This window comes from Opisthocomus hoazin, chromosome 34 (genome assembly GCF_030867145.1).
Source record: "Opisthocomus hoazin isolate bOpiHoa1 chromosome 34, bOpiHoa1.hap1, whole genome shotgun sequence".
In the NCBI taxonomy this organism is placed as follows: Eukaryota; Metazoa; Chordata; class Aves; order Opisthocomiformes; family Opisthocomidae; genus Opisthocomus; species Opisthocomus hoazin.
Genome location: NC_134447.1, coordinates 3,796,736 through 3,811,368, shown reverse-complemented (window position 1 = coordinate 3,811,368; position 14,633 = coordinate 3,796,736). Strand labels below are relative to the sequence as shown.

At 50.9% G+C, this 14,633-nt stretch overlaps 1 protein-coding gene across 1 annotated transcript in view; it reads right to left on the bottom strand.

Annotated features, from left to right (window-relative positions):
- Positions 1-461, bottom strand: part of LOC142365266 (E3 ubiquitin-protein ligase RBBP6-like) — a 42,419-nt gene extending 41,958 nt beyond the window's left edge. The window contains exons 1-2 of the mRNA XM_075445916.1: positions 447-461; positions 226-290 (exon numbers count right to left, since the gene is read on the bottom strand). Coding sequence (XP_075302031.1) covers positions 226-290; positions 447-461 — 80 coding nt within the window. The remainder of the gene's footprint in view (positions 1-225; positions 291-446) is intronic.
- Positions 462-14,633: the final 14,172 nt, after the last annotated feature.

Below are 14,633 nucleotides of genomic sequence, written 5' to 3'. Positions count from 1 at the left end.
GCAAATGCCAACAGACCCTTAAAATTAATAGAATGGATGGAAAGGTACAGTTCTGGTCTTAGGAGCACACAGATGAAAAGGGGAATCTTATGCCTGGCATGTTCCACAGATCTGTTCCTACGCCTAACGGCAACGGTACTCCTCCACAGATTTTTCCAAAACCTTGCTATGCCCCAGATCCACTGAACGTGGAAGGGAGATGCTCCAGAAGTCCTTACACAAAACCTATTGTGATAAGCCATCTCGCCGTCGATTTCTTCCTGGATGGAGTTTATCAGGCCCTGCCGACCCTGAGACAACGTGGTTATTCACAGACAGATTAACTTGGTACTCTGCAAGAGTCCATACCCAAACTCGAGACACCAAGGCCTTAGTCAGTGTGCAGGTACAGTACTAACTCAGACACGAACCCCAGCGTGTCACTTCATCCCAAGTGCCACATTCACCGCACCTTCTTCCATCGCCTCGCGCCGATGAATTGTTTTCCAGGCTCTTCCACCCGTCGCAGCTCAGGTAGCTGCACTCTGGCTCAGGGCTGACTGGGGAACTTCTCAGTGCTTGAACTTTGCTTCGGACTTGGTACGAGCACGAGACTTCACCCCTTTGGCTTGGCCCCCAGCAGAAGGCAGGCAGGCTGCAGGTCTGCAAGAGGTTGGATAGAACTGAGCTTGTACACCTACCAGAGATTAAAAACCAATCAAAGGAAAAGCCCAGAGACACTGCGTTAGAGAGTGGCAGAAAGAAACATCGTGGCTGGTCACTGTTTACGACACAGGGTTTGGAAGTCAGGAGACTGGAGCTCCCAGCAGACTCCATTGTTTGAATGGAAACACCCCTGAGCTTTTGATCCGGACAGAAATATCACAGACTGCCCCCATCTCAACTTTGCAGTTGCCTGAAGCTTTTGGTTGTCTACGCCCAGTTCTCTTCCACGCTAACAGAGTATGTTTAACCTGCAAAACAGCACTACAAACGGGCAGCCAAACGCCTCTTCTCTCCAAGATGTGAAAAGTGCAGGTAAAGACAGCACAGGTACCATGACCAGTCTTCTGGTCTGAGTCAGGTTTTAAAAAGCAAAGTCTTCTGCACCTCTGTTTTCCAGCTGCTGCCAACAGCTGCAGAAAGGGTCTGGTGCTGATCAGCTGGAGGATCGATGCTCACTGCCAAACTCCAGAAGAGGACATTACACCTCAGGCTGCAGACTCTGAGCCCAGCCTGAAGGACTGAGTGACCTGTCTCTGGCCATCGGGCTGACTGCAGCATTGCACATGCCCTGGCTTCTCAAGCTCTTCCCCAGCAGTCCCCTCCTGGCCACTCTGCTACAGGCTGCCATAGGGTCTCAGGGACCCATATTCAGGATCCACTCTGGCATCTCCCATCAAGAACGTTACTGAGATGCTCTCCCAGCACACTGTGCTCCTCTCACCTCTTCTGGTCTCTCTGCATTGTCCGTTTCTGATCTCCTGCCACAGGTTCTGACCTTCCCTCAGATTCACACTGCTCATAACAGTCCCCCGCTTCAAGGAAGTCAACAAAATGACCACATTCTCCAGGTTCTTGTCTCTCATGGGAACTTCAGTCTGACAGCCAATACAGAAAATGGCAGTGTGATCACAAAAGCATCAAGGCTTGCCCCAGAGGTAGGCAGGGTGAGATTTTCTGGTGTTCTGCAGGGAAGCACAGCACAAAGAAACCTGGTGAGGTTTAAGCATTTACAACTTTACTGGGCTTTAACAGGCTTCTGCTGCCTTCTGCAGACCTCTTGGCTGTTAACACGCCAAACTTCCCAGCCCCCTAGGATGTGAGATGGCTTGTTTTGGCTTGGACTAGGCTATCAGTTAACACCTGCACTGCTGAACCCTCGCTGACCTGAGTGTGCTCCTCACAGCTCTGTCCCCTGCACCCTGTGGGAAGGGAGGCTCAGAGTAAACAGTGCTGCACAGATACGGACTGATGGCAGCACAATGGGAATACATATGTGAGATTGGTGGGGAAAAGGTCGAGTATCGACACTGGGAAACATGATGCCAGTTCAGTGTCTGCAGCAGGATCCAGGCAGCTGCAGAACTTAGCAGTGACTCTCTTTGGAGACCATAAGGCAACGGGGACCCTCACTCCCACAACTGGCCCTCAATGACATCCCACTTCTCATATCCCTGCTCTCCCTTTCCCCTCCAGCTTTCCAGACTGTGGGAGTTGTCCTCTAAGGGTAAGACACGAGAAAGTGCTCCTTGCTGAACCGCCACCATTTCCCCCACTGGAACCACCCCAGGTCTGCACACAAGGACATCGGGCAGTGGCAGCAGTTCACTCCCGTTCTGCTCCCTCCATACCCCTTTGACCACTTGAATGAAGTCTGCTCCCGGGATCTTCCTCCTGCCCACAACAGCCTCCCTAAAGAACTCGACTATCGGCCACTTCTGTTTGCACAGGAGGTTATGCATCACGATGAGATCCTGGGGTGCACAAAGAAGGGGGAGCCGTCCTTCCCCTAGGGCCATAGGTCCTCTCTGGTGGTGAACACTGGAAAAGATCAGAAAGCACCCTGAGAGCACCCATACCCACAGTCACTGTGCCAGCAGGTGTGACACCATCTGGGGTAAAGCAGCGCAACTCTACTGACCTGCTCTTCTCTCTCCTGTCTTCCCTTTCTTCTGAGGGTTTCCGTCAGCAGGGTTTGCTCCTGAGTTCCTGCAGATGTAACCAGAAACCCTTCTGTTACGGCCTAGGAAATAACTCACCCAGCAGCTATTTTTCAGAAAGGGCTGCGGTTACTTGTCTGACACCAGCAATGCCCAGACAGAGCTTCTGATGCACCTCCTGAGCACAGGGATGCAGACACTTAGAGTAACTCACATCATTTAAGAACACACAACAGGGACTTGAATGTGAAAATGAGCACAAAGAAAGGCGTCTTCTCACAATCACTACCTCTTTGTTTTTCATGTCCATATTTTCCTCACCATGAGGAGGAAACACAGACTCTGCAGGCCCTGCAGTCAAATACCGTTCTGGGGGACAGGCGAGAGAAGAAAGCAGAGAGACCTGAACAGGGAATTTTCAAATGGATGATGAATCAAGTAGAAGCAATGGCAAAGTGTAGTACCAATTTACAGAAATTTAAACTTGACGGAACTGAGTAGTAGAAGTGAGTATTACAGAGAAGTAGAGGGCAGCACTGCAATCAGAAGGGTAAGCAACGCAGACAGCTCTAACCGCAGTTTTTCACCTGATTGCCTTAAACAAAACAGGCTTGAGATCCCCATTGCTCACTTCACCCTGGAACAGTCTCATTCCTCCTCTGACAGCCACTGTGCACCTGGCTGAGGACTGACACAATCCACACAAGGAGTAACCAAAGCTAAACACCGTACTTTCCTGGGTGAAATCTCACTGTTATTGCAGGAACCAGGAAGTAAAAAATCCCTGACAGGCTGACTGGAGCATCCCGGCTGTTATAAATCCACCCACCCTCGGTACCCCCATTTCCCAAGAGCCAGCAGCACAGCTTGGGTGGGGGGAAAGGCACAAATCAGACCTCGGGGCCGAGACTCAGGCACAAACATCTGCCAAGGGAGCCGCATCCAGCCAGGAGCGCTCCCCACTGGCTTCTCTGACAGCTCAGCCCTGGGGTGTGCTCCCACCAGGAGGGAGAAACCACTCCCATGTCTGGAAATCCCCGTTTATGACAGGCTGTCAGCAGAGAGGGGTGCTCCACGAGCACGAGCCCCACACGACAGCCTGGGGACAGCAGAGGCCCCGGTCTGTCACCACCAGCTGAGCCCTGGGGCGCAGGGCTGGGAACGGGGCCATGGCCGGGCCTGGGGGGAGAAGGGCTCCAGCTCCCTCCCCCGGCCCCTCCGCACGGGGAGATCCCTGCTGTTGCTGTTGCTGCTGCTGCTGCTGCTGCTGCTGCTGCTGCTGCTCCCCCAGCCTGGCCCTGCCCCAGCCCTGCTCTCCCTCGCCCCGGCTGCCCCCCCCCCCCCCCCCCCCCCCCCCATCTCTCACCTCTTTCTCCTCAGGCCCCTCGGCCTCTGCCCCCCCCCGGCCCTGCCCCAGCCCGGCTGGGACTGACAGACCGCCTCCGGCTCCACTGATTGGCTCAGCTGTGGCTGGTGGGCGGACACAGACAGCCCGGGCCTCTCCTCACAGCTCCGCTGATTGGCTCAGCCATGGCCAGTGGGCGGGCAAAGGCAGCCCCAGGCCTGTCCTCACAGCTCCGCTGATTGGCTCAGCCATGGCTAGTGGGCGGGCACAGGCAGTCCAGGCCTGTCCTCACAGCTCCGCTGATTGGCTCAGCCATGGCCAGTGGGCGGACACAGGCAGTCCGGGCCTGTCCTCACAGCTCCGCTGATCGGCTCAGCTGTGGCCAGTGGGCAGGCACAGGCGGCCCGGGCCTCTCCTCCCAGCCCTGTCAGGGATTTCTGGTTTCCTGTCCACACCTTCCCTTTTCCCCAGAGTTTTCTCCCCCCCCCCCCCCCCCCCCGCCCCCCTCTCTCGCAGGCCATGGTGAGCTGACTCTGCACACACCGTCCCGTGGGTGGCACGGGCTGTGAGCACAGGCTGGTTGGTGCCTCAGAGCTGCGGGCTGAGCTGTGCTGCCGCTGGAGGCCGGGTGGGTGTGGGCCGCGGGCAGAGGTGCTTTTTGCTGGTCGTTATTGCTGTGGGGGCCTGTGGCAGCGGTGGGAAGGTCGTCAGCCTGCAGCTCTGCAGCAGCTGAAGCTGCCCTGAAGGAGTTGTAATGGCAGGTGCTGCTCTGGGTGTTTTGTTTTCAGTAATGGTGTCACTGAGTTGGAATTGTGTCTGTGTGATCAGGTGCTGGGGATCTTCTGGTGCTGCTCTGCTGTTTCTGGAGCACGACCTGAGAGCCTTTGTCACCCAGAGCTTTCCTGTCTGTGCCCAGAGGAGCGATGGCCATGGCGCTGAATGACTCCCGTGAGTAATGGCTTCCCCAGTAGGCTTGGGGTTAGCGAATGCCCATGGACAAACAAATGCAGAATGTGTTTCCTCCAAGGATTTTGATGTGCTGCCACTCTAGAGTGAATCTGAAGATGTTTTGACCTCCTTCTCCTCCTCTTTCTCTTCTCTGTTCTTCCTTCTGCTTTTCCTCCTCCTGCTCCTCCTCCTCTGGTTCTTCATCATCCTCTTCCTCTTTCTCCTGTTCTTCCACATCCTGCTACTTCTCCTGTTCTTCTTTGCCTTGTTTTTCCTCCTCTTTCTCTCATTCCTCCTTTTTCTCCTGTTCCTCTTCCCTCCTCCTCTGCCTTCCTCTTCCTCCGTCTCATTCCCACGCATCCTGTCGCTGGATCCCCAGGAGAAGAGCTCAGCACCTCCCTCTGCACATCCTCTCCTCGGGAAGCTGTGGAGAGTGGTGAGGTGGCCCCTCAGGCTCTTTTTCTCCAAACCAGACTATTGCAGTGCACTCAGCTGCCCAGCATCCATCTGCCGAGCATCTGCCCATGCCGGGCCCTTTCTCCACAGAGGAGAAGCAATGCTGGTGGCACCAAGGCTGGCTGGAGGGCAGCAGCACGGGCACCTCTCCCTGGCTTTTCCCCACCGGGCAGCCTGCTGCGTGTGCTGGTGCCTGGTGTTGTCCCTCCCCAGGGGCAGGACTCTGCGCTTCCTGGGCTGCACTTGTTGGGGCTCTGTTGGGGCAGGGTGTGACCCTGGGCTGGTGCAGAGAGCAGCACCACGTCATGACTCCGTGCAGGAGCTGGGGTTTGGGTGCCACCGTCGCGAGGCTGCACCCAGCAGTGCAGGCTGGTTGGGGAGCAGTGCCCCGAGATGTGGGGGCAGAGGGTGTGGGGAAGAGGGGGATGGGCTGGGTGGTGAGCGATGAGGCACGGGCTGGCCCTGGAGACCCCTGGGCTGGAGACACTGGCCCAGGGACCAGCCGAGAGCTGCAGGCCTGGAGCTGGGCAGCATTTGCCTTGGGGGAGAACAACAAAACACTGCCTGGCACACAGAGAAGGACCCCTCAGTATTCACATCGCACCCCTCCCTGTAAAAGAAAGCTAAAAAGGGTGAAGACAGCAATGCCATCTGCACTGTTGGTAACACTGAGGCTTTTTCTGTCGTTTTAATGAAATTTTTTTATTCGGATAATTGCATCTGGGGGGCTGGGAGCCCTTGAGGGCCAGCGCGTGCCGCAGCTGATGGCCCAGTCCCGGTTTGGTCGTCTGGTGAGGGCCCCTCCAGTGTCCCTGGTGTGGTGCTGGCCTCTTGTTGGCTGGAGAGTCCTCAGAGCTGCTGGTGCTCATCTTTCAGGGTGGCCGTGGCCCCCCAGGAGAGTTCCCTGTCCCGGTTGGAAGTGGAGAGCCTGGGCACAGCCTCCCTGGACTCCTCCTGGGGCTCTTCTTGCTCCGTGGGGATGGCAGCAGGAGCAGCGGGGTGGCTGGCGGGTGCCCACCAACAGCGGTGGATGAGGTGCCGAGGAGCTCGTCTGTGCCGGATATCGCAGGGCTGCCGGGGGAGGCAGAGACCCTCCTCAGGAGGCAGCGGGGCCGGGGGCATCTTGGTCAACGTGGCCATGATGGTGTCTTCCACCATGGCTGCCTCCAACCCCCTGTTGTCAAAGATCTGCTCCAGCTCCTTATGGACCCAGGGCTGCAGGGTCTGCAGGAGCATTGGGTGGTTCTGGAAAAGGTTCATCCCGTTCAGGGTACAATACAATACAGACAATAATAAACTGTATAGCGCAGTCCCATACCTACCATACCCACAATACCCACAATAGCTGCAAAACAATAAATACTATACAATACATACTGTACAGTGCAATGCATACTCTACATAGAGTAAACTACATGCAACATATTATAAAACAAAATACCTTAGAAAACTAAATACTCTAGAATGAATAAACTGTTATAAATACTATACCATACATTAGGACAGGACACATACAATACACACAAGGCAATGCAAGCAAAAATACAATACATGCAATACAATACCTACAATATGGTATACAGTACATACAAGACAATACAAAACAATACAAAACACAGTACCGTTTTTTCAATACAATACCAAAGCAATGCAAAATACAATGCACAGAATACTATAGAATGCACAGTGGAATACATCAAATTTAAAAAATACTGTATGATAATACAATACGTAAAATAACAAAATACCACACAGGACATGAAAATGCACAGATACAGTACAATAAATACCATCCCTTACAACACAACAAATACCATACATTCCATGTCATTCACTAAACAACACAAAATATACAGTGCAGTGCAAACAACACAAAATGCATTACATACAATACAGAACACTATACGTACCATACATGCCATACAAGACACACCATACCATATGTAGCACACGGTACATAGCACAACATTCCGTACCATACAATACATATCATGAAATACATACCATACAGGACAATGCAGTGCAGTACATACAATTCACTGCATAGAGTAAGCTACGTACATACCATACCCTACAATACCACACGGTTCATAAAATACAACGCATACAGTACAGTAGATACAATCCAAGAGCACAAACAGTGCAATACAATACAATACATACAATAAATACGATAACGTCATATGATACATACGATACACAGTGCAATACACTCTGTAGAATACATACCATACGGTACAAAATACAACACAAAGACATTCAATATGCCACAGAACACAATACAAAACAATAACTGCCACACCATACAATACAGTGTGTACAACACAACACACACAATGCATGAAATACAATTAATACCGTACCATACAGTGCAAAATATCATACAATACATACAACCCAATGCAAACTATAATGCAATGCGTATAACACAAAGCAAAATACCATACAGTGCCATGCCATATTGTACCATACCATGCTGTACCATACATTTCCATGCTGTACCATACAGTGCCATACCGTACCCTACCACACCACACCAGACCACACCATCCCTACCTGTGACGGATGCCCTCCTCCTGTCTGACCTAACTGAACTCTGGTCCACGCAGATGCTCAGCAAGTCGGCCTGGCCAAAGTTACTCCTGTTGTGTGAGCGGTCAGTGGGAGCTCAGCACCCAAACCAAAAAAAGTTGTTTGGCTGGAGACTTGCCTGAGAAGGGACCGAAACTGCATGAATGCAGCAGAAAATCTGACCACAAATCAACCACTTTATGCCGTTAAGTATCTGCAGTCATCAGGGTCCGCTGAGCTCTCCCTCCACAGCAGCTGGCTGCATGGCCGTGACCTCCCCTGGATCTCCCAAGGTCACTCCTCGGGGCTGAGAGGTCCCTGACCTGACCCCACACACCGGTGGCTTGGTAAGTGACATTTTGTGCATGCATGTGACATTTAAGATACACTTAGTAAGCTTACGCAATAGTCGTTGTTTCCCGTACTGACTTCCAGTGTAGCAGATGATAGCAGAGTATTGACCACCAGTCCTTCTGTATTTTATTAAATATTTTGCATACCGAAATGTAGTGATTAGAACTGAATGAATTAACTGCTAGCTCAGATCTGAGTGATCTCTGACTCTTCTCCTGTGTCAATACCATACCTACCATGCATACAATACCATACACGCCAAACAAAGCCATACATACCATAGACACCTCAATGCCGTAGCTTACCCTAAGGACCATACAATGGCATACCGTACCATACCATACCCACAGCATCACACCGTACCCACTGCATAGTACAAAAGACACCACACCTTACAAAACAAAACACTGTATGTACCATACCATGCCTCACACATACAACAAATGCAACGCAGAATGGAATACAATGCAAAATGTAACGCAAGACGTTCAAAACAATACCGTACCGTACCCAATGCCATACCATACCCACAACCAAAATACCATACCATACCGTATGTACCAGACAAACAGTAGAACATACAGTACCAGACCATGCCTACCATACCTACAAACCGTGCCACGGAAACCGCACCACACATGCAGTGCATACCAGACAATCCTACCTACTCTCACTGTACAAAATACAGCACATTACAAAATGCAACACTGTAAATGCCATACCATACAGAATAACACAAAATACTGTATGAAACACGCTACACACAATGCAATAGAAACACGACGATACAAAAAAATACGATACAATACAAAATAGAACACGTACAATGGAGCCTATAGCCCTCCATCTCAGAACTCCAGCTGTGGGACTCATTCCGCCGTGTCTCGCTTATCCCAGTGGATCTGTGATGGAATACAGCACACGTTGTGTGCACTCTTGTACAAGACAGCCTGCAATACTGCAGGGCCATACAACACAAACCAAAGTCCAGTGCAAGCCATACACTACAGGCTGTACGGTACAAGCCACCCCACACATAAAACACACTGCAAGATACACTGCAACACAAAATGCATTACAATACGTACAATACAATAAATATCGTACAGTAGAATACAGTATATAAAATACAATACAAAACCCCCACAATACAATACAGAATTCAATACAATTCAAAATACAGTACGCACAATGCAATAAATACAACACCATGCCCTACAGTACATACCATACAACACCACACACACAATGCACACTATGGAACACACGCATTACAATGATGCCATAGCATGACATACAGTACATGCAATGCAACGCAACGCAAAAACCACAGAGCACATACATTCAATAGAAAATACAACACAAGCAACACAACACCTACTATAGCACACACTATATATGTTACATACTATCAAATGCACACAATACAAAATACAGTAGAAAAGAAATTACAGTACCTACAGCACAAAACACACAACATAGAGAAGACAATACACACCGCGCAATACAATACAAAGTGTACACAACATACAGTACATACAGTAACTACACGCTGTACAACCTATACAATACATACCATAAAATAGAATACAACCGATACAATGCACAACATAAAATGCAATGCACACCATACCATACATACCATACCATACAATGCGTACCATACAACACAATTCCCAATGGACTAGAAAACACAATACAATAAATACCATGCCATGTACTACACCCAAAATAATACATAGAATACATACAATAAAATAAATACCGTAACATACATTAAAGAAAACACATAAAATACAGTATAGTACATCAAATACATAAAATTCAATGCAAAATACAGTACAATGCCATACCATACAATGCCAGACCATAAATTACCATACCATACACTACCATACCATACATTACATACCATATATTACAATATAATACAAAAGAATACATAAAATACAATAAAAACCAAACCATACAATACAGACAATACTTACAAAAAATAAATACCACACCTCACAATACATTGCATACAATAAAATAAATGCCATACCATAAAATAGAACACCAAACTTACAATACAAACAGTACAATGCAATACAAAAGAGAATCAAACCCCACACAATACACACAACACAATACACAGAACAGACCAAACCCAGTACAACACAAAACCCAGTGTAATACACCGCATACCATACATTCTGTATTCTACACACCATACATATAATACAATATGAAATACAATGCAAAACGAAGCACAGCATACAAAATAAATACAATAGAAACAGTTAGACAACACACTACATAGAGCACAACAGCATACTACACAATAAATACAATGCAATTGCAATAGAAAAATAAAATACAAATTAGAAACATACAAGACGATGCAGACAATGCCCTACAATACACAAAACACAAAACAATACCCACAGTACCGTACCATGCCTACCATACCACACAATACACACAATACACTACACAAAACAATAAACAATACAGCAGAAAATACATGATAGGATGTAATACAAAAAATAAAATAAATACGGTACAGTACAATGCACACAATACGATACATACTCTGTGACACAATACATACCACACAACATATACAACACATACAGTACAATAGATACACACCACACAGCACAGACAATACGACACCATAACAAAACTTGCCTTTCGATATATAGCACACTGTTCATGCCAAACACCATACACCCCAATGCCACATCCCCAAGACCATACCCCCAATACCAAAAACACAAAATACACCATACTGTACAAAATACACAGCACAGAAACGCCGTACACACCACACCGTGCATACATTGAACGCAATGCAAAATCTGACGCCACACAGAATGTAACGCAGACAGCACAGCACCATACCCCATACCATGCCCAGCGCTGTGCCACACGGGCAGTACAAAACTGAATACAATTCTTACAGTACAGACCATACCGTCCCTACCAGACAAAATACCCTACCAAATAAAAAAACATACTATATAAGATACGAAACCATACCATACAAAATACAATAATACACAATACATACCACACAATACATGCTATAGAGCACACACTGCACCATACAAGGCTTACCATCCTACAGCATCCTATACCGTTCAAAATGCCATCCACACCATCCAAAATGCCATCCACACCACAAATACCTTATCATGCACTAAACTCCACACCATGCAGCAGACCCAACACGCAGCAGAGGGTACAGTGCATACCACAGAAGACAGGACACAACACACACCGTCCCAAACAGCGCCGTGGCAGCCCTGAGCTCACCTCCAGCTCTCCCGTAGGTGTCCTCCGACCCCTCCATTCCTGCTTAAAGCCCTCTCCGTCCGTCCCGCCGGCTGACCGGGGCCGTACCCACACGCCCGGGGCCTCCTCCCGATCCCACCGAGGTCCCTGGGAGGGTGAGGAGGGTTCCGCCGACAGCCCCGAGCAGTGCCCTGCTGCCGCCCCTGCCCAGCCCTCCCCTGAGCCTTGCTCCCGGCACACATACGGCCCCTGGCCCTGCCGCGCTGGCCGTGCCCATGCCGAGCTGGGCTGTGCGTGCCGCAGACGGCAGAGCCCAGCTCCGCGGCTTGGGGTCCCTCCCGGACACCCCTCCGCCTGCCCACCCCCTCCCACAGCTCGGCCCCCGGGCAGAGCCCCGCGTCTGCCTGTGGCACCCCGGCCGGCCGGCTGGCTGTCACCTCTCCGGGAATAGCCCCACGTACCCCTCCGCCGGACCCCCGGGTGGGCGGTTGCCTGCGGGGACAGGCGCTGGGGCCGGGTGGCTGCGGGGGCTCTGCCGGGCGCAGGCAGCCCCGGGGAAGCCGAGGACGCCGCGTTCCGCCCGCTGCCGGCGCCTGCGCTGCCGCGTCCCTGGGCATCGCCGTGCCGACGGGTGTGGCCAGTGCCCGCTGGTGGCCATTGGTTGCCGTTGGTGGCTCCGCCCATTGTGGGCGGTGCCCACTGGTGGCCGTTGGTGGCCGTTGGTGGCTCCGCCCGCTGTGGGCGGTTCCCGTTGGTGGCTCCACCCAGTGCTGGCTCGGCCAATCCACGGCCTGGGCCCGGGGCTGGGGGCCCGCCCCCTGGGCCCCACACAGCACAGCAGCCAGCACAGCACCGACAGTGTCACACAGACCGTGGGCACAGGGCAGTCGGTACCACAGAACGCAGCAGCACAGCACAGGGAACGCGACAGAGAGCAGACAGGGCAGTGAATCCCACAGCGCAGCACACGCTGCACACCGCGCAGTGCACAGGAACGCAGCGCAGAAATCAGGAACATGAAATAAAACGAGGAGCTGGCATGTGACAGTTAACGAGTGCGTCCCGTGTGACACAATTCCTTCAGAGGATGATGTTGGAGTAACACAGAGGTGTTTTTCTCCCCTCTCCCTGTTCCAGGTTTCCTCCAGTAATCGCCAGTCTGATGCGACTCATCCGATGGAAGCTTGCCAGCAGCCGTCACTGTTCCTGCTTGTGGAGGTGAGTTTCTTGTGACAGGGCTGTCTGCTCCAGCATTTCCTTTTCGGAAGCATCTGATGTTCAGCTGAAAGAGAAATCAGAAATCTTCCACTAAAATTCACACTTTTCTTTGTTCGTTCTGTTTGGGTTTATGGTCCTGGGTCGTTTATCAGCTGGGTAGGTCCAACCTGAAGTGCAGGAGCGCGTGTGTAGGAACACAGTGGAAACCCTGGAGCAGTGATGGAGCTCTGGTTTCAGCAGCAGTGGAGAGATGTGTCATGCCTGCACCCAGTTTTGAACCAGTGTCGTAGTAACTAAAGTTTTTGCATGTGTTACATGATGGATGTTACATGATGTCCTTCATCTGTTGTGGCTGCTTTAGTTCTTGACTCCATCAAAATCAAGTGTAGTGCTGGAAGTTGCAAAATGTTCTCCTCTTCGTGTGTTATTTGGTGGTTATTCCAACCACCAAACAGCTCTGTGTGGCTGTGCTTTAGCTTTGCAATGTGCAACATTTATGTCAGGAGAGTTCCAGTAATTGCTAGAAATGCAACTGTGGTGTTTGGCTTGGTTGTTGCTTTTTTTTAAAAGTATAAACTATTTCCTCAAAGTTTTAGTGGATTTCATTGGCCAAAGTCACAAGGCATGATTGCACCTTGATTTCATTCAAGCTGTTCCAAGGGAAAGTACTGAAAAATGCTACAGAACCTCTTTCAGCTTCCCCTCCTCCCCACCCCGCTACTAAAGCTGCTGTTGCTCTTTCAGACAGAAGGGCTGTCATTTTCACAGGGTGTCTTTGTCAAGTTTGGCAAAAATCCCGTTCCCGGCTGTGCCACTCCTTCCTGGGTCCTGTCTGTGTGCACACACGACTGCATTCAGTGGGCGGAATTACGGGAAGGAATTTGCAGCAGGCTGCTGTCGGCCATGGGCAGTGCTATGGAGTAGTTATTTCTGCAGTAGCCAAGTAGAGCTGTGAGGAACTGGGAAGCGTGCTGAGGTCTGACGTGCCTGGAGACGTTTGGTGACGTAGACGTAGCATGGGGTTCTTTCTTCCTTACAGCCTCTCATCTGTCTGTCTGTCTGTCCCAAGGGCTGGAGGCGTCAGTTAAACCCAGTGGCTTTCCACCACAGATGGTGAAAATCTCAGGAGTACGACTTTGGTGGGTCCTGTCGGCATGCGGGCAAGGGCACTGGTCAGCCAAGATGATGTGACATCCTCAGAAGAGTTTGGTGTCTTTTCTCACTTTTGGAGTGTTGCCAAGTTACACTCTGGGCTTTCTCATTCTGCTCTGATCTTGCAGAAGCTCGGTCCTTCTTTGTCCCTCTCCTGGGTACCTTTCTGGAAAGCCATTCCAGAGGCCCGTGGTGTCTGAGCAGGGGCTGTGTCCCTTCGCGCAGTGGCTGTTGGCGAGCTGCCAGCTCACAGGGGCTGGTGACTGTCACCCTCCTTGCTGTGTGAGGGACAGGGAGCAGATGGGACCCCGTGCTCTCCTGGCCTGCCTGGATGTGTGCTTGGCAGATGTGAGCAGATGGAGATGGCTGCTTTGTTGAGAAGAAACAAGAGTACCTCTGAGATTTAGTCAGTTAAATGCTCAGCTGTTAGGAAAGAAAGAAAAGGCTTCCAGAGGGTGGAAGGCAGGGTGTGGGGGGGCGCCCCGGGGCATGCTGGGAGCTGTAGTCCTGGGGCCTGCCCTGGGGCAGGGGCTGCTGCTGGCCATGTTGGTTCCCGGGGCATGCTGGGAGCTGTAGGCCCGGGGCAGGGGCTGCTGGGTGGCCATGTTGGTTCCCGGGGCATGCTGGGAGCTGTAGGCCCGGGGCAGGGGCTGCTGGGTGGCCATGTT